Source organism: Phaenicophaeus curvirostris, chromosome 5 (assembly GCF_032191515.1).
Source record: "Phaenicophaeus curvirostris isolate KB17595 chromosome 5, BPBGC_Pcur_1.0, whole genome shotgun sequence".
Classification (NCBI taxonomy): Eukaryota; Metazoa; Chordata; class Aves; order Cuculiformes; family Cuculidae; genus Phaenicophaeus; species Phaenicophaeus curvirostris.
Genome location: NC_091396.1, coordinates 9112097 through 9135173, shown reverse-complemented (window position 1 = coordinate 9135173; position 23077 = coordinate 9112097). Strand labels below are relative to the sequence as shown.

Sequence of the window (23077 nt, the reverse complement as noted above, 5' to 3'; positions counted from 1 at the left end):
ACAGTTATAAATATCTTAAATTTTAACATCCTGTTTCTTAGAACAATTGAAAAAATTTAAACCAAGTATTGGCACAAGAATGTATTTCAGTGTCCTAATTAGGATTTAAAATACTTACACATTTAAAAATGGAAATGGTTTATATGCTTGATTACAGACAGTCTGCAAATTCCATTGTTTATAAAATCTTTTTGGGGTTGTACTAAAATTACTTCTTTTTTATATACACCAAAGGCTTGGTTTCATTTAGCTAACTCTTGCATTTTGGTAAGCCCAGTCTATTTGAAGTTTTCTTTGTCAACAGTCTCTTGTGCTAGTATCTGCTGCATTGCTCCTCTTTAAAATATTGCATTCTTTTCCATATATTTCATGGTAAGTTTAATAGAGATAGATACTTGTTGATCTCCAACAACCATTGAGATTACTCATATATTTGCGATACATTTCAGTGAGGTCAGAATCACAGTGCACATGTTAAACTTTATCTCTGTTACAACTTTATCTTCATAGCTGTATTTCTTTTCTGATGCTGGTTGCAGTTTGAAGTTTGTTTTATAATTGCTTTACACTTGAGCTTTCAGCTTATAAGAAATACGCCAAACTAGATGAGTTTACAAAGAGAAGAAGATATAGTTATATGCATAGATCTTGAAGAAATGCAGAAATCAACGTGATTAGTTTACATATTTCAAAATATATACATGAAAGATTACCTAATGTGTACTAGGACTCAATTTTGCAGGCACTTGAAGTATTCTGGGGACCGTTTTACTGTCAATTATATTGACCTAAGTCCACATTACATTTGCAGCAACATGTTACTGTTGCTTCTGTTGCACTGGTACCTATTCTTGGGTATCCAAGAGGTAAATGATCACCTCCTTCTGCCTGGTTAGTTCTGCTCTCGATCAAAATCTGATTTTGTCTCTGAAATACCCTTACATACACTAGTGCCTGCAAAGGGGAGTGGTGGAAATGCATAGTCTGGACTTGGGGAAGAATACTGCAGCAGTGCATTTTGATTAGTTTCGGAATGTAGCGTGTTTAAGGGTCAGATTTTGTAATCCTTACTTCTTACATTTTGAATAGAACTTTCACTAATGATATATCATTTTAATGGCATTTGTTGCTTAATGATGTAAATTGCTTAAGATTATGCTTCTATAAACTGTAAGTCAATCTCATTTATTTTTATCACTCCGGGGAACTTAGGGGGATGTAGTTTCTTTCAGTACTTCTAGATTAGTATCAGAAAACATATCCATTGCACCTCTGAAGTACTATTGGTTAAGGCAGAACTGGGAAGTGTTAATCTTTTCAATTCTCCTAATTATTTTTTTTTATCATAAGGCATATGAAATCTTTCAATCCCTTCTCCATCTCCATTCTGCTGCTACATATCAGAGAAGCAAAAGCTAGCAAAAGGAAAAACTTTTCTATAGTTCTCTGAGCCAAATTTTAATGCTAAATGTGTGTTCAATATTTCATATGTAAAATTCATGTGAGTGTGGAGGCGTATTTTCAGCTCCCACAAGTAACTGTTGAAATCCTTAGAGGTAGACTCCTGTGGATAGAAGTGTGTGTTATTTCTGTCCACATGTGTCTGCAAACTGCCTGTTAATCAAGGAAGTCAGTTTTGATCCTAAAACCTGTAAAAGATGTCAATTTCAAAAACCTGTTTTAAATCACCTGAGGACATATTTTGCTGTTTTATTTCTATTGACAGTACAATGGGACTATGGATCAAACTTTATACTAAGTGAGAAAGGGTTGCAAAATCTTTAAAGCAGTTTTGTGCAAATTGTTGAAGTGTTGTAAATGACTTTGTATTAAAAACTTGCAGTTCTCATTTGTACTGGGTTTAGGAGAGAATTGCATTGATTAAAGATAGAGCATACTTTATACTTCATAGCCAAAACAGTTGTATTATATGCCTCACTGTGGAAGGAGGAAGAACCTCAGTTTGCTCTTTCACTGCTTCAGAAAATTTATTACTTCATTCAGAGGTGATTCCCCCCACCATAGTAATTAATAGTTGTTCATGGTGTTGCAGCTCAGTAGACTTTTACTTATAACTTGATATCAAGAGAAGAATCTTTTTGAGGCATGCTTTTAATTTTCTACTAGAGAGAACCATAAATGGCTTTTTTTTAAGCTATCACCATTTCCTGTAGGATTATAGCGACTTTTGCAGTGGTCTGGGCTGTTGAGTCATTTCAAGAGTGCTTTTATTTTCATCAATTCAGAATGCAGATTTTAAACTGGAGTGGGGAAGTTGGACTCAGAAGAGTATAAGCATAAAGGTGCAAATAATACATCAAAATACAGTAATTCAGTGAGCACAGTTTGAGTGTTGAGAGAACTTTTTTACTCTCACACAATCAGTTTGGCCCTTGCTGGAGTGTGTCCAACACAAGACCTCAGTAAATGTTACTAGTGCACCAATTCATCAAAGAGAAGTCAGTCTTACCTTAATGTGGTTCCTCTTTCAAAGTGATCATCAATATGCAGAGAAAAGGCAGGAAGTTAGCCTACTGAAGCTCAGAACAAAACATTAATGTAGCTTTCTAGGTCTGTAAAGGTTGTTCATTATTTTGACTGTATGCAATAATAGGACAGCAGGGAGTTGCTTATGATATACATCAAAACCCTAAATACTGTTCTTTGAAGAAGTCATGACTGATTGGGGAACCTGTTGTTCTTCCTTTGAGTATTATATTTGCAAAGGAAGACCCGTGCTCATAAAATCTTGACCCAAAAGGGAAGGTGATTCCAGTTAGGAAAATTTAAATTTAATACCAGAATATTTTAGGAGAACTCAGATAAATTTTAAGCAACTCTGATTATCAGCAGATCAGTCTCATTTATTATCACAGTTTGATTCTTGATAAAGTGCTTCTGCAAGAACAGGAGATGTAATGCACCTCCTGTTACTAGCGCACCTTCTAGATTGTGAAGGAAACTTCAGTGTCATCAGATTTTCAGGTAGCTCATCTTATCAAAGTACATGTTGATTATCTGTGACTTCCGTTTAACTGCTTACATTCATGTGTGCATTTGAGTCAAATTTATTTATTCTGCAAATTTTCTGACCAAAACAGCTGAACTCATCTGCTATTTCACCACGTTCAGAGCTTTTGTTTCCTTTTTTTGCTGCACAGTATGTAAGTACATACTGTTCTGTGTACTGGACTGTAAAGGAAGAAGAGTATGGCTACACAACTTGATTGCTGGTAGTGTCTTATGTAAATTTGTTTTTTTGTTTTTATTTAGGAAACAGAAATTAATTATGAAGATCAAATAAGTAAAATTGTTGTAGAGAAACAGGAACTCGAATGGCAGAAGGTAGCTTTCCTATATGTTTTTAGCATTTTAACTGCTGGGATTTAATTTTAATATAGTATTGATATGGACTGTGATTTGGTACAATTCCTGTTTTTTAGGGCTATTGACATTTCTAATAGTTGAATATGGTGCCAATAGTTTATTGCTGAGCTATGAACTTCTGTAGTTTTTATATTGATTTGGATTGCACGTGATCTGGAAATCTGATTAACAAGAGAGTACCCTCATAATCTTTGGCAGAACTGGAAATCTTCAGTCAAAAGGGATATAAATACTGAAGCAATAAGACGTTTAGCTTAACATGAGGCATGTTTACACGTTAGTGTGGGGGAAGCTACACAGCAGCTTCTCTGTATTATGATTGTCTTTGACAAGTGCAAGTACCAGCAGAGTTGTACAAACAACTTCACTTGCAATGTTTTGGAGGTGACAATTTTCCAAAGAATTATTTTAAACAGCAACTTCTATGTTAGACCTGCTCAGAAGGGATTTGTCAGCTTTCAAATGCTCAGAATGAAGTTTTCAGTAAAATAAGTATAACATTCTTCTTAGGGTTAGGGCTCCTGAGGTTATGCTTTCATAGGAAATCCATTCCCTTCTCTAATACAATCAAACCTATGACCCCTGTCACTAGGTCACAAGATAAAAGGCTCTACTCTGTATATTTTATGATCACAGAAAAAACAATAAGTTCAGTGCTATCCTTGATCTTGGGATATTTAACATCTTAGTAGTAAAGGAAGACTATTTCATCTTGGAGTTCATCCTAACCATCTTAAATTAATAATCCTAACTATGTGGGTTTTTTTTTTCCTGCAAGATATATATGTGCACACAGAAACAGGAAACATTTTATATTTGTAAAAGCAACAGTGCTTTCAGTTTGTTACCCTTTTTTGCTTTGCATTGCAGTCCTTAATAACCTGAGTTCAAAAGGGATGATTTCCATACATGCTGAGACCTTAACAGCAATTTAATTTACAGTTAATAAAAAGATGGGACTTGCAGGCAGATAGGTGAACTTTTTTTTTTCTTGCACTTTGCATTTAACATTGGGACATGGCAAACCTAATGTAAACAATGAGTTGTAGATTTTAGGAATTTCATGTAAGCACATATGTACAGCTCTGGAACTTCAAAGGAAAAAGCTCATATGAGTTTCCAGTTCTGGAGATTCCAGTAAGATAAAAATGCTAAGTATGACATTTAAATTGAATATGTGACCTGGTGGTTTCTGAATGCAGAATCACATTGACCTCGATAGTAGTTCACTAGGTGACAGCTTCCCCTGGCTTATCAAATGTTCTGTTACATTTTCTCCTTCAGTCAACATTTCTGTGTTTTAGTATGTGTTTTCTTTTACCTTAAATTTAGCAAGCTAGTTTAAAATAAATACATGACTTGAACTAAGTTTCTGGTTTAGTATTACAGTTCTAAAGCAGATGTTTGTCTGCATTTTATGAGTACTGTTGCTGCTCTCGGAAAAAACCATGCCAGAGTAGGGAAAACAGAATAACTAGAGACAAAATTCCTTTAAATCTAATGACTATACATGTTATACTTAGTACAACATCCAATATCAAAGGTGACTTTGCTTATATTTTTGAAAAGTGACTTTGTTCTTTACTCTCCATGCACTGCCTGCATGATATGTGTGGAAAATTTATACCAAAATTGTTTTTCTGAGAAACTTATATATAATAATTTTATTTAATTGTCACAGCTATGAGGCCTGTTAGGAAATAAATACCTGTAGAAACATCCCGGTCTCTCTTGTATAGTAAAATACAAGACTTACATACATACAGTACAAGGAAGACATATTATGAAGAGCTCAGTAGTGCTTATTTCCAGGTATCACTGGAAATCATCAATGACATCAATGACAGAACTGTATATAGGATGACAGTTTTGTGAAATCAAACTTATATCTACATAAATCATAATATAATATTTGCTTGAATGCCTATAATCTAAATCTATAATCCCATAATCCTAAATCTAAAAAGTGTTCATTTAATTGACAGTTCTGTGGATATAAAATTTTATTCCTATGGCGAGTAGGAATAATCCACTGAGAACAGCTGATCTGCTGCTGCTGCAGTACTGTTTCTGGCTTTCTAGCATTCTTGGCACACCCTTTTACTACCAGAGAACCTGGGTCTTTGAAGACAGATCTAAGATCAAAAATTCACATTTTTGAATATTTGTCCATGTAGTATTGTTTGTTAGGTGCCAATCAAAACTTTCTCTGCCTGTCTTACAAGGAATTAATGAATGTGCATGTGAATATGAAACACCTTACCTTCACACACTCTTGCCTTGTATCAAAGGGCAGTAGCTATCACTTGTGGACCTTGAAAAGCAACACCAATTTGCTGGAGAAAGTAGCAGTATTGGAACCAGCTTTATGTCTGTATAACTCTCCATTAAGACAGGAGAAGAAATTAGACTTCCTGTGTGAAACAAATGGTTGATTTATTTTCTCCCAGTCATTCTTTTTTATATTCTCAATTTTTATTTTTTTTAATTATTTACTACTTCACACTAATATTTCTTAGCCTAACACTCATCTGTATTTTGAGATAACTGTTCAAGACAGAGCCTTTTGACTACCTTTACCTGATGTTTTTTTAGTGTCTAGAACTTAAAAAACCTGATCTTACAAAGAAACCTTCCCCTATTACTTCACTTTGATTATGGGGTGTATTTTGCCTGCCTTGTATAGGAAAATGATGCTTAAAGATGTTAAATATTTCCATCTTGCAGAGTGAAATATTAGTCTGTGAGATTATGATGTGAAATAATAACAAGAAGAAAACCAGTAGTACATCTTTAACTTATTTTCTTGTAATTGTGGATGAGAGTAAAGCCAGGCAATAGGATGATAAAAATCTTACTCTATGACCTTGTGCTTAATTTTTTCTGCCCTCCTTCAGCTTTTTCATGTGATTTGTTAAATGACTAAAATTTAACTAAAATCAGAAAAACATTTTTTTTTTAATGGGATTATATTATTGTTAATGGAGATAATAGTTAGAATTCTGTTAATAACTACTTGGATCTTTGGAAGTAGTGAAATATTTCACAAATGTCTCATAATACTTAGCCTGTTAATGTAAATTATTTCAATAATGAACTATTCACTTCCTTAAAAATGCCTCCTTATTTATAACTACCTGGATCTGTGTCAGGGAGCTGTCTTAAAATTGCAATAGGTGTTGGATTGCTTCTGCAGGTTGATAGAATGGGTAAGAGTTGCTTGTAGCAGTCTTGGCAACAACAAATCTGAATTCCACAAATGAGAATTGTTACCTGCCATGAATTAAAGAGAAGCCACTACCAAAAAGAGGATTACTGGTTAAACAACGTCTCTTGATAGTCTAAAGGTTCTGTTTTGAGTCAGTCATCTTTCTAAAAACATTTAACAAGGAATCAGATTTTTTCTGAAATACTATATGTATGTTTTCCTCTAAATTAATATTTAAAACTCACTTGTTATTTCACATGAGCAGGAAACTCTGCAGCATCAGACGGACACATTGCACCAACAAAACAAAGAAGCTATGGCAGCTTATAAAAAACAGGTAGCAAAAGAAAGCCTTCTAGCTTTGACTATAAGATTTTAAAATACAATGGTATAATAACGAGTTATCAGTTAGTATTAAAATACCTTTCTGTTGCATACAAAATGTTAGAATATACAGCTTGAGGCAATCAGGTCTTTTTCTTTCTCCAAAACACAGTATAATGCCTGTATTTCGACAGCTCTTTCCAGTAAATCAGTCTTCCTGGGATTTTTCATTTTTATTTTTACAAAAATTTCTGGAGAAGCTAATTCTGCTCTTAATCTCTTTTTATTTTTGCCGGGGAAAGTGGTGATGTTGGTCCCCTCTCCAAGATGGCATGTCCTCTGCAAACTTAAACATAAACCATGGTAGAGGATCTACCACATAACTTACTCTGTTCAATATTAGAAAGTGTTTCAGTCTTTCAAATCAGGGTTGTGGTTTTTTTTCTCTTTCTCTCACGCTCAACAAGCGTGAATTCTGAAATAGCTTGCAGAGAACAGTCTTAGGAACTGAAACTGTTGCACATTGTGATGAAGAGTTTATCACTGATGTTTTGTGTCATCAGATCACACAAAAAAGAAATTGAGAAGCCATTAGGTTTTTCTTTCTCAAACAAATAATTTTTAAGTCACAAGCTTGTGACTGTTGCAGAAAAATAGCAGGACGTACACTACTCTGCAGGCTAATAGAACTATTTTATCTTGTCAAGTTGTATGAATAAAATTAAACCCATGTGCTGTATTGATTTGGCTTTCCTTTTTTTGTTTTAATGCCACTGACAATCAAGTTACAGGCAAGGATGTTTGCCATGGAAGAAGAAAAGGTACTCTGCTACAATTACCTGTTATTTGTAGTCAAGTGAAGTGCATGAGCAAACAATAATGCTATGTAACTTACTGAAAATGGTTAAGTATCAAGTACAATTAAATGATTTTTCTTGTTGTGGCCTTTGCAGAAGAAATTTCCTTATAACCTTTTTTTACTTTTGCTTTTTTTGTTTATAGCCTGTAGAATTTTTTTAATTACTTGTGAAATGTCACTTTAAAATCTGGTAATGCTAAAAATGGAGAATAAGTCATCTTTGATTATTTATTGTAGGGGTTTGGGACAAAATGTCATGAGAATTTTCATGTTCTAGTCAAAAAATAACAAATGTAACTGGTTTAATAAACCAAGATTTTAGTGGTGTTTTTATTTACCTCAGCTGCTTTCCTAAGGAACCTGGGCTAAATTGAAGAAGGATATACTTAAACCTGAATTTCTAAGATTTTTCTTAACTAAATGAGTTTTTATATCAAGCTGAGTGCCTGCTTCCTCTTCTGAATATTTACATTTGGTATACTAGGAGCCTGTTTCAAAGAGTGAAGCCAATGAATGTCTACATGTAGACTCTATTGTTTCACTTAACTTTCCCAATGATAAGAGTGGATGAGTATGCTATATATTCCATAAGAACTTGCCCAGAGATTTGCAAATAGTCATGTGCATGTATATGTGTGTGTATACATGCATATATATATATATATATAAAGTATAAAATGTGCTTGTATGTGTTTAGTAATTAATGAAGGCTCAGCTTGACAGGGTTCTGGGCCATCTCATATAAACTATGTACTACCTAAAATGTTGGACCAGATGATCTCTGAGGTCCCTTCCAGCCTGGCATTCTATGGTTCTGTGATTCAGTGTTTGTGGACTGGAAAAGCTGAGAAGGTTGTTTCTGTGAAGATACTGCTACAGTGGATAAGAAAATGGATTTATCTGATACCTTCTTTGTTATTTAGTGTTTTTTTTAAAAACTACAGTAACTTATTAACTCTGCCTTTCTGTCAGGCTCATCTCTCCCTGAGTAGAAAATTTGAAAACTTACTAACTAGCCTTAAGTGGTGAAAACATACTGTCACGTTGTCAGTTTTCTTTTAAAAGCAATATATATGTATAGTTTAAAATTATTAGCTGAATTTTCACCTGTTTTCACCAATGAATTTTTCTGTCATAGCTGTATAGTGCTTTATCTTAGTAACATTCTTGTTGATAAATTCTTGTTGTAAATGCATTTATTCTGCCCAAATCCTGAAGTACAGCTTTTGTTAAAAGGGAAAATATCAAATTGCTGTAGAAACAAAAGAAAAAGAAATCGGTGGACTGAAAGAAGCATTGAAAGCATTACAGGTAAACTATTACTTTTGCTAAATAACTTCCCTTGGTATGCAGGGGTCTTGATTTTATGGGTTTTTTTGCACTGGTAAGAAGAAGGTTATTTTAAGAGAGTCTTTAAGGCCTTCTCATATAATCTTTCTAGTACATGTACACCTCACTCTCTAACACTGAGTTTCTGTTCTGGTCTTCAGTGTCAAGAGTACTGTAAGTTAGCCTTCCAGCTGAAGTTGTTCTACTCCAGAGAAACTGCAGACTCAATAGAAGACCAGATAGCGTGTGAAATGTGGTTTTGTGTCATTTTCATGATCTTCCTCTTTCTTTTTGTTCTTGTCTTCTTGCTTCTCACCTATCTGGAAAGTCTGGTTTTGGACTCCTAAACAGAAACAATTTTCATACTCAGCCTCCAACTCACAGTACTACCTGGTTTTTATTCTATTCTTTTATTTCACTTGGAGGTTTCTGTATTTACCACTTAATGCATGGCTTTCTAATGCCCATTTGTCAGTAAAAGTAAAATTGTTGGATAAAAGCACAATTTACTCTGGTGCCACTTGGTGTTATTTTTGTGTTGTATTTTATATTGTTATGTGTTGTTGAAGCACTTGTGGCTCTGATTCAGTTACCTGAAATAAAGGAAGGAATAGGGACATAACTAGTATTTAATTTTCTTCTAAAGACCAAGGTAGGTATATTGAAAATGGAATAAAAGAGTAGAACTGGGAAGGGTTTTGTACAACACAGGAGAGATTTAGCATTGTAATGCATTGCCAGGTTTCAAGTGTTGTCAGGAACTAATTATCTTTCTACACAAAAACTGAGCAAGAGGATAATTAATTCTTTTGAAAACAAAATGGTTATAATGGATTATTAGCTACGATTTTGCAACGTGTTTGGTTCTTACTAACATTCTCTTATAAAGGGGTGCATTTACTTGGTATCAGACTGTTTAATCGTTAGTTAACACTGATGGTAGTTAAGGAGCAAAAGAAATTTATTCCCATGGCTGGCCACCTGTGCAATAGCTGTAAATGATTTTGTTGCCTTTTTCAAACTCGGCATAGTACAGATGATGTAGAATATCCCTCCATGGTCTGCTGAACATAATACGTGGGCAGCAAAGCAATGAAAGATTCCACTGGCATTTCTTTTGTAAGATAAAACAGAAATTTCAAAAAAGAAGGCCTAACACTAGATGTTTAATGTTCACAGCTCAAACATTTGTGTACCAGTGTAGTTCAGATCTAGGAAATTCTATGGTGACTTGAGGAAGCAGGAGGTCACAATGAACCTGTGAACCCAGAAAAATTGTTTGGAAATCAGCCTGAAATAAGAGTGAGGAATTTCTGGTTTGGTTCTGTAGTCCTCCCTATCCACAGTGTCAGATTTCTGCCTTAAAATGATAGTTCTCTAGGCTTAGTGTTTTTCTAGAAATATTTTGTGTTTAAGATTTACACACATGGGGTTCTTTGACATTTATATTTTTGTTTTCTGGATATTGTCAATGTTTTTTTAAATGTTCTAAGAGAAATGGAGAGTGAAGCTCTTGCAATCAAAAGTGTTATGCTAGTGAAAACTCTGATGTTAATGGTGTGTGGAAAAGTGTTTGAGTTCAATTGTCAGTACCACATGTTTTGTTAGCTACCATTCAGAGTATCTACCTAGATTTTTTTTTTTCCTTCAATAGGGAACACACTTATATTCCTCTAGGACCTGAGGGAATACCTATTTTCTTCTCTCTCTGTTTCTAGAGTCTAGTTTACAGACTGTAGTCCATGTATACATTACTTTTTATGATGCATGCCAGAAAACACAAAGTTTAATGCATTTTCAAAATTCTTCTAGTAACGAATCAGCATAAAGCATTTTTACATAGTTTAGATATTGAAGTGCAATTACATAATGTGATCTAATGATAAAAGAAATAGTCTCATCATTAATTCAAAACCAGTATAACTATATTAGATTGGCAATAAATGCTATTAAGTTTTAAGTATGAGAATACTTAATAAGCAGGTTGTTGTTAGAACAAACATAACTGCAATTTAACTCTTTTGTTTTACAGATTTCAAAATACACTTTACAAAAGAAACTGAATGAAATGGTAAGAAATTAATAAAAGTAAAAAAATACAGAATAGTTTTTATGAAAAGAAAATGTCTGCTTAGAGTGTAATGTGAATGCTAACCAACTCTAGTAATTAAATGATGTGTGATAATTGTTGCAAATAACCAAAAGATGCGGTATCAGCTTTGAATCTGAAAATCTTTCAAATACAAAGCTTTTAGTCTTTATAGCTTGATAGCTGCCATTTATCTAGTGGATTTTTTTTTTCCTCACTGCATAAAGTGGAATTAATACATTTGTTCTCTTTCTATATTAGAGTGAAGATTTTTTTTATAGCATGCATTTTGAATAATGTAATTGTATTACTCTTATATTTACTTATAGTATCTAGCATATTCCTCTCAAAGAAGTAATAGAGAATTCCAAGTAGTTTTTAGGATTTTTTTAAGAAAAGCTGGTAATGTTTTTCCTCTCTCGCTTTTTCACTCCTCAGAATTACTTCTTAACATCCGCTCCCCTGAACAGTTTAGATTTCATCCAGTCCAGCTTACTCCCTTTGACACAGAGAATAAATTTATATAGAGTGACAGCATAGTTGCTCTGAACCCTGTTGTCTGTTTTAGGAAGTGAAAGAGTGAGCACAGAAACATTGCTAAGCTTGATTGAATAAATGCTGTGAAAATTCTGCTGCTGCTCAACTGGAAAGAATAAAGATAATATTGTCAGACCATTACAAACTGTGATTTTAATTAAGAAGCTCAAAAAACTAGAGTCCAGTTTAGCTTTAAGTACCATGACATTTGTACTGAAAGTCATCTTCAACGCTACAGTGGTTTTACACAAAATATGGTGAAATTGAATAATGTGCCCTCTGACCTGGGAGATAAGGCTACAAGTTAAAGATCAAAGGCAACATAAAATGTGTTTTGTCTTACTTCACTTTTAACTGATACTTATTCTTAAAATACATCTAATCTAAAAATGTGTTTAAAATATACAAAATTATTGAACTTACATTTAGGTCATTTCACATATTACTTTTCTTTCATAACTTACAAGCTCAGTCTTCCATATGAATGAGACTATTTAAATCACAACTCTTTTTCTCTAAGATGGAAATATATCTGTGCTGCTTTCTTATTCTTATAAACTTTTCCAATAATTGATTATTTGAATATTTTTAAAACATTGAGGTTAGAAATTCTCTTTTGTGTGTAGCACTAAACATAACGTATGGCTTGGCCATATTAATGTGAAGTGATGAAAACAAAAAAAGCACAAAGTAAACACAAGTGAATTCTTTCCTACAATCTTATGCAGCAGGGGGCTAATACAGTTTAGTTTCTGTCGGGCACCTTAGAAACTGTGCCAGTCAGTGAAGTAGCTTTTGTATGTGCTGGGAATTAAGCATGCCTTATTCAAGTAGCATTTTGTTCTTGTTTGTTCCCTTAGTTCTGTTCTTTTAGTCTAGCATATGCTAATATATTGCACATACACCATAATTTAACATGCCATCCAGTTAAGTTTATGTAAAAATGTAATGACAATATAGTTCTTATTACCTCTGCTAGAATTTTCACAGAATTGCAGATGACCTGAGTTGGAAGGGACCTGCAAGGATCATTGAGTCCAACTCCTACCCTTTCATAGGAAAACCCCAAAATTTACACCATGTGTCTGAATACATTGTCTGAATGCTTCTTGAATATTATAAGGCTCGGCGCTGTGACTGCCTCCCCGGGGAGCTGTTCCAGTGCTCCATCCACCACCCTCTGGGGGAAGAACCTTTTCCTAATATCCAGCCTACACCTGCACTGGCACATCTTCCTGCCATTCCCTTGGGTCTTGTCATTGGTCACCAGAGAGAAGAGATAAGCTCCTACTCCTTCCCTTGTGAGGAAGCGGTAAAATGCTATGAGGTCCCCACTCGGTCTTCTCTTTTCCAAGCTGAATAGACTAAGTTACTTCAGACACTCCTTCACTTTTGAAATAGTGGAAGGTTTTGTTTCCTATTGAAATACTGTATAGAGACAGAGAAATAGAGGCTTTATTTTTCTTCCATCTTTCCTTTGTTTCCACAGTAAGTATTGGTTATTGTGTGCAGCATAGTCGCTTTGCACCTCTCCTCATATGGATAGTAGCACTTATGCAATCAGGAGGCTACAGGATGACTAAAGCTAGAGTCTGATAGAATAAGCTTGAGTGTGGGTTCTTTCTCTTGCTGCTGAAATAAAGTAAAAAAATGGAGGAGAATGGCCTTGGTCAGGTCTTGGTTTCCTCTTCATGCATTTGCTGGCAGGTGATACAATGTAGAAGGCAAGAACTCTCAGCGTAGAATAAAAGCTGATGCAGGGTTGAAAAAAAACCCTGAAACACTTTTCATCTGTTCATGTGTTGCTTTGAGAACTGGCATTGTCTAATCCTGGGCATGTCTGAGAGTGAACATTTAGAGTTATTTGTCTTTTGTAGTACCTAAATCTTAAATAGATATCATGGTGCTAAAATGTAAAAAGACCCTCAAGAATGAGATTAAGGCCAGCATGGGTTGCTTGGTTTAGAGACCAAAACTCATGTTGCAGTTCAGAAGAGCAAATCTGGAGTGCAAGATCTCTGTGTAGTCAATGTGGAGACATCACTGCCTACAAGGTAGTGATTCAGTATATCAGTATTAATGAGTAAAGCAGATGGGGTGACTGCCCCTCTGAATGACTGGTAATTAGTCTAGTTTCACTTGCCGACCGTGTTTATACTAGTAAACTAAATGTTTGTGGGACCATTTAGTGAAGCTGCAGTCATGTGATATGAAATGGTTTAGGTTCATTAAGCTGTACTACCCTTCAAAAGAGGGAAGCTGCATCCAAATAACCCCTGTTGTTCCCAGTAGACAATCTCCTGAGCTGTGCCCAGGATCTCCTCACATGAGTGCTTCTTCACACAGGCCAACACGCCCGGCACACTTTAACAACAGTACAAGCATTTCCTCAGAGCTTCCCTGTCACCATTTAGTTTCCTTATACAGATATAGTTGCCAAATGAATGAAAAATTAATTCCTGTAAAACATTAAATATAATTTTAAAAGTTAGTTTGTTCTTACTAATCTAAGGTAGGAAGGTTATTGTTATTTCTTTTCCACATTGTGTAGGAATTTGCCTGTAATTCTACTATGTTGTTTAAAAATATGGTGAGAAGGCAGTGATACAGTATAAATCAGAAATAATTATTTTTAAGTAGAAAAATGGTGGAAACTAAAGGACTGTTTTGAAGATTTACAGTTGGTAACCCTTTGCATAATTTTCACATGAACTTGCCTTGGATCTCCATGCCGCTACAACTCCTTTGTTTCTCTGACACTTTCACCTCCCAATTACCACCTTCTGCTTCACTGAGTAACTCTGACTAGTGACTCAATTTCCAGAATATCTTTGAGATATGAGCAGTTCCCTCTTTGTCTTCCTCCAGTCACCTACCTGACCCTGAGCTATTTCTCTGGTCAAGTTCCACCAAGAAATCATTGTGCCTCAACAAACCATATGGCCACAATCAGTTCCACTCCCCATCCCAGCTTATCTTTATTACTGGTGGAGGGCAGGGCAATAATTCCTGTTCTTGCAGTATCAGACATTAGGAAGGAGAACCAAGATTTTGTAGCTCTTACTCCAACTCCAGGGTCATACCCTCCCTATCCTGCAGTATCTCCTGGTGTTTCTTGATTGTCTTCTATGGGAGAATGTTTTAAGACCTTTACACTATGAGCAACAGAATCACATACTCAGGCTTTTATTATACTGTTGCAGTAAGCCTGGAGAGCAGCTTGCCTTCAAAAATCATAGGTAGGCAAGTGGTAAGCTCTTAATAAAACTCTTAAGCGAGCCAATCCCTTTTCTTACTGGAAAGAGCCCTGGGTTACTAATGAAGCATATTTCTACTTTTCTAGTGAGAAGGAGGAACTAACATGATCTTGCTGACTTAAGAAAGAAATTCAGAGAACACAGAAAAAGTCCATATAAAAGGAAGTGCAAAAAAACTCTGATCTTGCCACAAGCTGTCTAAGTCTTAAATTAGCAATGCCTCCCTGTTCATTGATCTCTTAGATAAATGCACCTGAACTACTATCAGGAAAAACAAATATAAATTTTCCTTTTTAGTTTTTTTTCTATTATAAATTCGCATTGTAGCATTAGTTAAGCACAGTTCATCGACAGTTCACTTCTGATTAGGAGAAAGAAAGTGTAGGAACATTCCCAACCTACATCTCTTGCAGTGATCCTGTAAGTGGTGGTGTTTCTTTACCAGTGCTTCCATTATAACTTTCCATTTGCTGTAGTGTGTTTAATTTCATACCTTATAAAACATGATAAATTTGTATTGTATATCTGGTTTTGCTAGCCTTATGTTGGTAATTTCTTTTGATTACTAACAGCTTTTATTATCCTCTGATGCTTTGTCCTGTATTACATTTGTTACAGTATGGAAATGGAGCCTTACGGAAGCCAAGCAGACCAGGCCAGCTTCATCCTTGTGTAATTTTGAATTTGCACACAGGAGTGAATTTGGCCCAATTCATTTTAATTGCTGTGTTGTTCTACTGTAGAATAAAAATAGATTAGGTGCCTAAATAAATGGATATCTTTTCTGAAGAATTAATTTAACCCACTCTTCTCAGGGAAAATGAATTCTAAAATCGACCAAATAGTACCTACAAAGCTGTTAACAAAAATACAGTATAAAAAGGAATGCAAAACCCATGGTGTATGTGAAAGAAAGATAACAAATAATTTTTTTTTTAAATCAGTGGCATCAATCACTTAACATAGACTCCTGTGAATGTTTTTTTTCAATCACCCCCTCACAACACAAGAGAGAAATTAGTAAAGTTTATGAAACTTAAATGCATTCTACTTAATTACCTTGTGGGATTAATTGCAACAAGATATTACTTAGGCCAAGATGTTAGTAGAAGGAAAAATAAAATCTTAGATGCTTGCAAAAGCACTTAGAATCACCACCCTTACAGATACGTAATCTTAAAGTATTGAATTTATCATATTTCAAGATACTACAGCTGCTAATCGATACTGAGGAATTAATAATTATTCATTCGAGTTTACTTATGTTTTTCTGGGAAGCATAGCATATTAATCTGCATTTGAACGCTAATCTAAATCAGTCACCACCATTCTTTAGAAGTAGTTGATACACTTCTGGTTTTTAGCAAGTATGCTAAAATTCTTTTATTTAAATTTTTCAGATACACAAATCCTTTCCCAATTGTTCTTGCACTGTGTCATTTTTAGCAATCCCAGAACTGGATGAGGCTGGCAGGTATCTCTGGAAGTGGCTTAGTCTGACACTGCCCTGCTCACTGCAGGGTTGCTTAGAGCCAGTTGCACAAGGCCATGTCCAGTAAAGTTTTGAATATCTCGACAGATGGAGACTCCATAGCCTGTCTGTGACACCTGTTTCAATGTCTGACCACCCATACAGCAATTTTTTTGCCCTCAAGTTTAACTGAGATTTCCTGTATTTCGCTTTATGTCAGCTTTTTGGTGCCCACTGAGAGAAGTCTGGCTGCATCTTCTTTATTTCCCCTGCTATCTGTACACATTGATAAGATCCTCCCTCAGTCAACAATTCTTCAGGCTGAAAAGTCCTAGCTCCACTCCCTCAGCCTCTCCTCATATCATGTGCTCAAATCCCTTGATTATCTTTGTGGCCCTATACTTTGAACAGTGCTGTATTGGCAAAACCTCAATATTTTCGTTTGAGTTTGTATTGTAATATAGCTTAAAAAGCTTTCCTTGTTGAGTAAGACCAAGTTATGCTGGAAAGCATTTAGGACCATAAAAGGAAGATAGCGCTTTGACTACTGGTTTTACAAAGAAGGCTGAACACTGTTTGCATAATAGATTGCTTTTTTAAAGTAACAGAAGAGAATAAATGTCTATAGGCCTTATTTTCATGATGCATAGGCAAGCACTGTTGCCGAAGTTAAAGTGTCTCCAGCCGCTTACTCATTTCTGCCCTGTGTCTCTCTGTGAAGGTGCTGGGGCAACTGGTGATGGGCACTGTGATTTAAGCTGTCTATAATTTTTAAACAAGCCCCATGTTTTGTTGTGTTGGTGTGACCTGAGAGTGTGGTGTACTCAGATTTATGTGCTGTAGGGGCAAATAAGCAGCTGGGGCAATGAGGTACAAACAGAGCTGCTGAAGCCACTGTATTGGTTTGAAACTGCAGCCAATGATATGAGCAGGGAAGGCATAGCTCATGTGAGGTGGGTACTGCATTAATGTGCATGAACATCCTATATCAAAGGAATAAGAGAGTGCAAAGCTATACTGAGTGGTAGGGCAGGAGGATGAGCATTACCATTTTAGGCTGTGTTCACAATACAGTGGCAGATTAAATAAAATGATTAAGACATGTAACAGAGGAAAACTTGAAATCAGGATTTGAAAACAGATAAAACAGTTCTGCAGACATTTACATAAAAGTTCTCCTAAATAGAAGGGATAATGTGAAAATATGTTAAAGTGTCTTTTTCATAATCTAACATACAGTTGAAGGTCTTTGGAATGAGATTATAGAATCACAGGATGTTTTTGGGTTGGAAAGGACCTTAAAGATCACCCAGTTCTGACCCACCTGCCATGGATAGGGACATGTCTCACTAGACCAGGCTGCTCAGGGCCCCATCCATCCTGGCCTTGAACACCTCTGGAGATGGGGCATCCACAACTTCCCTGGGCAACCTGTGCCAGTGTCTCCAAATTCTGTGAAGAATTTCTTCTTAATGTCTGATCTAAATCTTCCCCCTTCCAAATTAAAGTAATTCCCTCTGGTCCTATCACTCCATGCCCCTGTTAAAAACTCCCTCCCAGCTTTCTTGTACGCCCCTTCCAGGTGCTGGAAGGCTTCCATAAAGGTCTCCCAGGAGCCTTCTCTCCACCAGGCTGAACAACTCCAACTCCCTCAGCCTGTTCCCATAGCAGAAGGGCTCCAGCTCTCTGATTACCTGGAAATGGGAACTGGTCATTAGTTATGAAACAGACAACTGAGGTATTTGAGGAATTACTTTGAATTTAGGCTATTATGTTAAAAGGCATTTGGAGAGTTGGTTTATACATGCTAGTTACTGTCTTTAAGTAGGTGCTTCATTTATGTTTCCAACAGGATCAAAAATTACAGATGCACTTAACAGCAAAAGAGGAGCATCATAAGAAACTGAATGAAGTTGAGAAGTGTTATGCTACTATTGCTTGTCAGTTTGGAATTGTAAAAGGTATTCACGGAAAACTAGAGCACAGTGGTATGTATATCTTAAATGTCCTCCAAGATTTGTTTTTCTGTATTTTGGCAATACTGAGGTGGAGACAGCTGACAATTCGGAAGAATCAAATATACTGACTGATGATTACTATACCTCAGTAGCTTCCTTGGTGTGTCTGTGAGAGTGCCAGGTTAAGCAGCACAGGCCCTGTACCTCTTCTGCTCTTTGCTGATACTCTGCTGCTGTTGTGTCAGTAACTAGATAGTAAATTATATTGAGGAGCTGATTTGTGCACGAAACAGCCTACCAGCAGACCCACGCCTTCCAGAGAAATAAAAAATCATGCTTAATTTGGATCATCTTCCCATTGCCATTCAACATAATCAACATAAAAAGTTGTACTAGCTCAAATGAGGGGATGAAAGTAAAGGAATAAGCAAATAGGCGAAATACTAGTTAAAGTAGGTTTGATGTTGGGAAATGGACAGAAAACAGTAATGAAATAACAAAAATTCTTTTGTTGTACAGAAATATACCATCTTGAAACCAATTCAGTATATAAATAGGGTGGTGTGAATAATTTTATGCAGTTACTAGTGTTACGTAGATCTGACTATATGGCTATTCAAGCTTTATAAGTCTATACCTCATCCCTATTCATGTGTTGAAACAGAAAAAATTACTATTCTGTATACTTTTATTTTATATAAAATCATAATTTTTATCCATAAAATAATAAAGCTGGTAACCTCTGGTAATAAAAATACCTAATTTGCATTAAGTTTATACTTATTAATTTGAGACAAAACCTTGTTTCTCATAACGAAGTGATAAATTTCTATGCAAACCGCACTGTGTATGTGTAGTATGTGGAGCTGTTTATTGTTTTGTGTGCCTGCAGTTTTCATCCATGTAAATGCATACACAGGACATAAAAAAAAAGAGTATTATTTTTTCGTGAAAGAGAGAGGTAATTCTATAAATCAAAACAAACAAAGAAACCCCCAAACAAGCAAAAAAACCCCAAATCACACACACACACACAAAAATTTTTCAGATCTAGTTTGATTACATTGGTACCATGTTTTATGTGTATTTGTTGTATTTCAGTAACTCAAGCTACCTTTTGTATTCAAAACTTGTAATAGTTTAATACTTAATATTAAAACCAAAATAAGATAAAAGCGCTTTATTTAAATTGGACAGGGCTTTCCTGTTCTGTCAGATGAAGTCTTTTTGCAGTTTCATAGAAATATAACATTTACTGTCACTATTTACACTATCTAAACTGCATATATACACTTTTTTGCCATGTTCCTACTTATATTTATCAGCAGTTCCAACTGAACCTGTAGAAAAGATTAAACATGTTACTAACTGCTTCTGTTCAAGAAACTGATCTGTCCACCAGCTAAACTTCATTGTGTCTTTTACTGCAGAGAGAATTCAGTTTGCATTGCAGTGTGTAAGATGTGCAGTTATATACGTAGCTAACTTGTAAATTCTGGGCAAGAAACTGCAGTCAGTGGAAAAGTCAGGCAGAAAGTATACGAGCCATTTCTTACGCAAATTGTTTCAATTTATAAACCGTTCTCTATCGGCTGTATTAATGCAGTATCTAGGAAAACAAGAAAGTGAAATTTGATGTGTTATAGTACTGTATAAGGAAAATACCACAATTTATAACAAAACAAAAAAATTATTTCCTAACCAACATCCAAGTACAAATATTTCAAAACTAGAGAGTGAACACATGACTCTTGTTGAAGATAGTAGATAGTTTTGCCAGTTTTTGCCTGCTTGCTTGCTTTTGTGATTTTTTTCCCCAAGTTGTATCAGAAGGTATTTGTTACTTTCTTCATTATTTTCTTTTGTAAAGCAAAATTGCTTATTGTACTGTAAGGCTGTTGTCCATCATTCCCCATGATGCTTACCGTCTTTAACAGAAAAAGAACTAGGAGGAAATGAAGAGGAATTGGGAAACAGAAAAGGTTGAAGAGAGACCTCAGATGATCAAAATACTAAGATTGAATAGAGGTGACTGAAAAATTACAGGGATCAGCGAATATCTTCAGCTTTTCATAGTGAAACTTCAAGCAGCTTCCTAGAGATATCTTGGTCTCCTTAAAGACTAAGAGAAAATACCCTTTCATTTCAAAAGGGACAGAGCTTATTCTTAGCATTTTCCTCTCCTCTTTGCTGTCTTCCATGTCCCATATGCATATAAGTCTGTACTTCTGTTAACTCAATTATTTGAATATTCTGTGGTTCATTATGTTAAAAAACAAAATTAGGATTAAGACTTAATGGAGAAGCGATCCTAGTAAAGTGACACCAAATGACACTAAAAATTAAATTATAATTTTTTTTAAAAAAAGCAAAACAACTTACACAGAAGTCCTAACTCATTGTTTGAGGTATGGAACAACTGGTTCCGTCTGATATAATCCTCCAGCATAGTATCACACTATCCAGAAACAGTAGTTGAATCATATTTTCAGTCTAAGTCTTAAAAATTGAAGTTATAAATCAAATATTTATTCCAATATGAAAGTAGATATTAACATGTTTTAACTTCTGTTTAAAGTACAGGAAGCAATACAGCTCAATAAGAAACTAACGTCAGTGAATAAAAGGCAAGAGACTGAAATAAGCAATCTGAAGGAAGTGAGTATAGTATGCATTTCTGAATGTGTAAACGGGATTCCTCAGGACTTCTACAAGCTGCTGTTGTATTTATAGAAGTAGTGGACAAGGAGTAGAACTGTTCACTCTTCTGAGTAATGAATAAATTAGTCTTATGCTCCCTTGTTATGCACAGATACTTCAGTTAAATGCCAATTAAACTTTGTGCAGCTCTGAATGGTACCTGTAACTTGGGAATTTTTATTTACCTCTATGGAGTCCTACTTGTTTCTTGTTAATTATTAGCAACCTCTCTTCTTTCTGTGCTGTGTTGTCATTGTTTCTCCCATCTGATATGGAAAGGTAGCAGTGGTGTTTTCAGTTTAGTCAGAGAGGTAGAACACAAAGAGCCGTTGTCCTAGACATGAGCTGGTGTCTTGAATGAAGAATAAAAAGTGTAACTGAATCTCCATCAGCAATGGGACAGTTCTGTGACAGCGCAGCTGAGACATTAGATTAATAGTCTGACTACAGACAAAGACGTTGTTTGACCATTAAGCTCTTTTCTGCTCTCTATTCAGAAATGACTATTTGCCAGGTATGTTTCAGACTTGCACCCTTAAACGTATGTAATAGTGGGAAGAATAAAGTTCTCTTTTCCCTTTGTACTGTTTCTTAAGTGCTGACAGAAGATGAGGGACCCTCTGAAATCAAAATTGTCCTGTAAACTCAGTATCTTTTCATATCACATCTTTTTCATATTTCCTCATCTTTCTATTCCACTATTTTTTCCCCCTTTGATTCTCTGAGGATTTTATGTAGGGAACAAATACATACTTTCTTTTGGCATAATGTTAATCCTCAGCTGCAATAACTTGTAAATGAGGAGAAAGGGCTATGACCATGTTATATTTGGGTAAACTGATCTGATATTGGATGTTTACCTACCATGACTTCTGTTTGCCTGAAAAAAGAGATTTGAAGGTACAGAATTACTTGAAAACTCTTCCTGAATCTAGTTTTGTTTTTGTTCTTAAGAGCACACAACCTCTTATCATTAAGGTTCTCTGGAGTGTGGTGCCTGTAGAAGCCTGACATAAAATTAAATTTTAACTTAAATAGAGACTTCTATAAATGGTAAAGATTTTAAAATTTGTTTCATTTCTAACTTCTGTAGTTCTTTACTTAATTTTTATATTTATTACATGAAGATATTGTAGCCACAGTAAAGATTAATCATGAATTTAATCTAGATTTGTTTAGTTATATACTAGAATATAACATGGAAAACCTCAGTGTCAAAAAGATAAGTTCTGAAGTGACTGTTTGATTTCAATGATTTCAGAACACTTACCATCACAAAAACAGACTGAGAAACACACTAACAGTAAAGCAGAACACTAAAAAAATTCTCAAATTAGTTTCTAAATCACAGTTAGGTTTTATGGCATTTAGAATTTTTTATTTAGCTGCACAATTCAAATTACAGGTTATATATTTTTTATATTTTATATAAAACCTATATATATTTATCTGACATATTTGATGGATGGAAGAGCAACAGAAAATCATTGAAGTTGTTAGTGGTGGTAACTTTCCTCTACAGAAGAGCCATAGTTGTTAGAATGCTGATATCATCATAGTTGTGAAGGTCTGAGGATAAATGTGTCTTGTGTCGATTGGGTATATTACAACTGTACAATACCTCCTTAAAAAAGGAATCCTTTTTTAAAAAAGGTATTGTAATTTTTTATGTCAGAAAAAGAGACATTCAGCTAAGAGACAGCGTATCTTTACTGTAATATATTATAGATATCAAAATCTAGAAGTGCTAGGAATTTTTATGCATCACAATAAATTCGGTTTTTTGCTTTTGGTTGAGAAACAAAGAATAATTGTCTGAGGGTAAGTCATTTGAGAGGTAATAAAAGAAAAATGTTTAAGAAAATTTTGCATACTGAAATTTCTAACAGAGGTGTGTGAGATAAATGGATAGTGATTTATGTACTCTGGTAATCAAACATTGCTTGTTCCATTTTTTT

At 35.0% G+C, this 23077-nt stretch overlaps 1 protein-coding gene across 1 annotated transcript in view; it reads left to right on the top strand.

The window, feature by feature from the left end:
- The window catches only part of CCDC73 (coiled-coil domain containing 73), a 54136-nt gene that overhangs the window by 6870 nt on the left and 24189 nt on the right, over nucleotides 1-23077 (top strand). The window contains exons 2-8 of the mRNA XM_069857514.1: nucleotides 3274-3345; nucleotides 6861-6932; nucleotides 7705-7740; nucleotides 9015-9089; nucleotides 11140-11178; nucleotides 18314-18449; nucleotides 20998-21077. Coding sequence (XP_069713615.1) covers nucleotides 3274-3345; nucleotides 6861-6932; nucleotides 7705-7740; nucleotides 9015-9089; nucleotides 11140-11178; nucleotides 18314-18449; nucleotides 20998-21077 — 510 coding nt within the window. The remainder of the gene's footprint in view (nucleotides 1-3273; nucleotides 3346-6860; nucleotides 6933-7704; nucleotides 7741-9014; nucleotides 9090-11139; nucleotides 11179-18313; nucleotides 18450-20997; nucleotides 21078-23077) is intronic.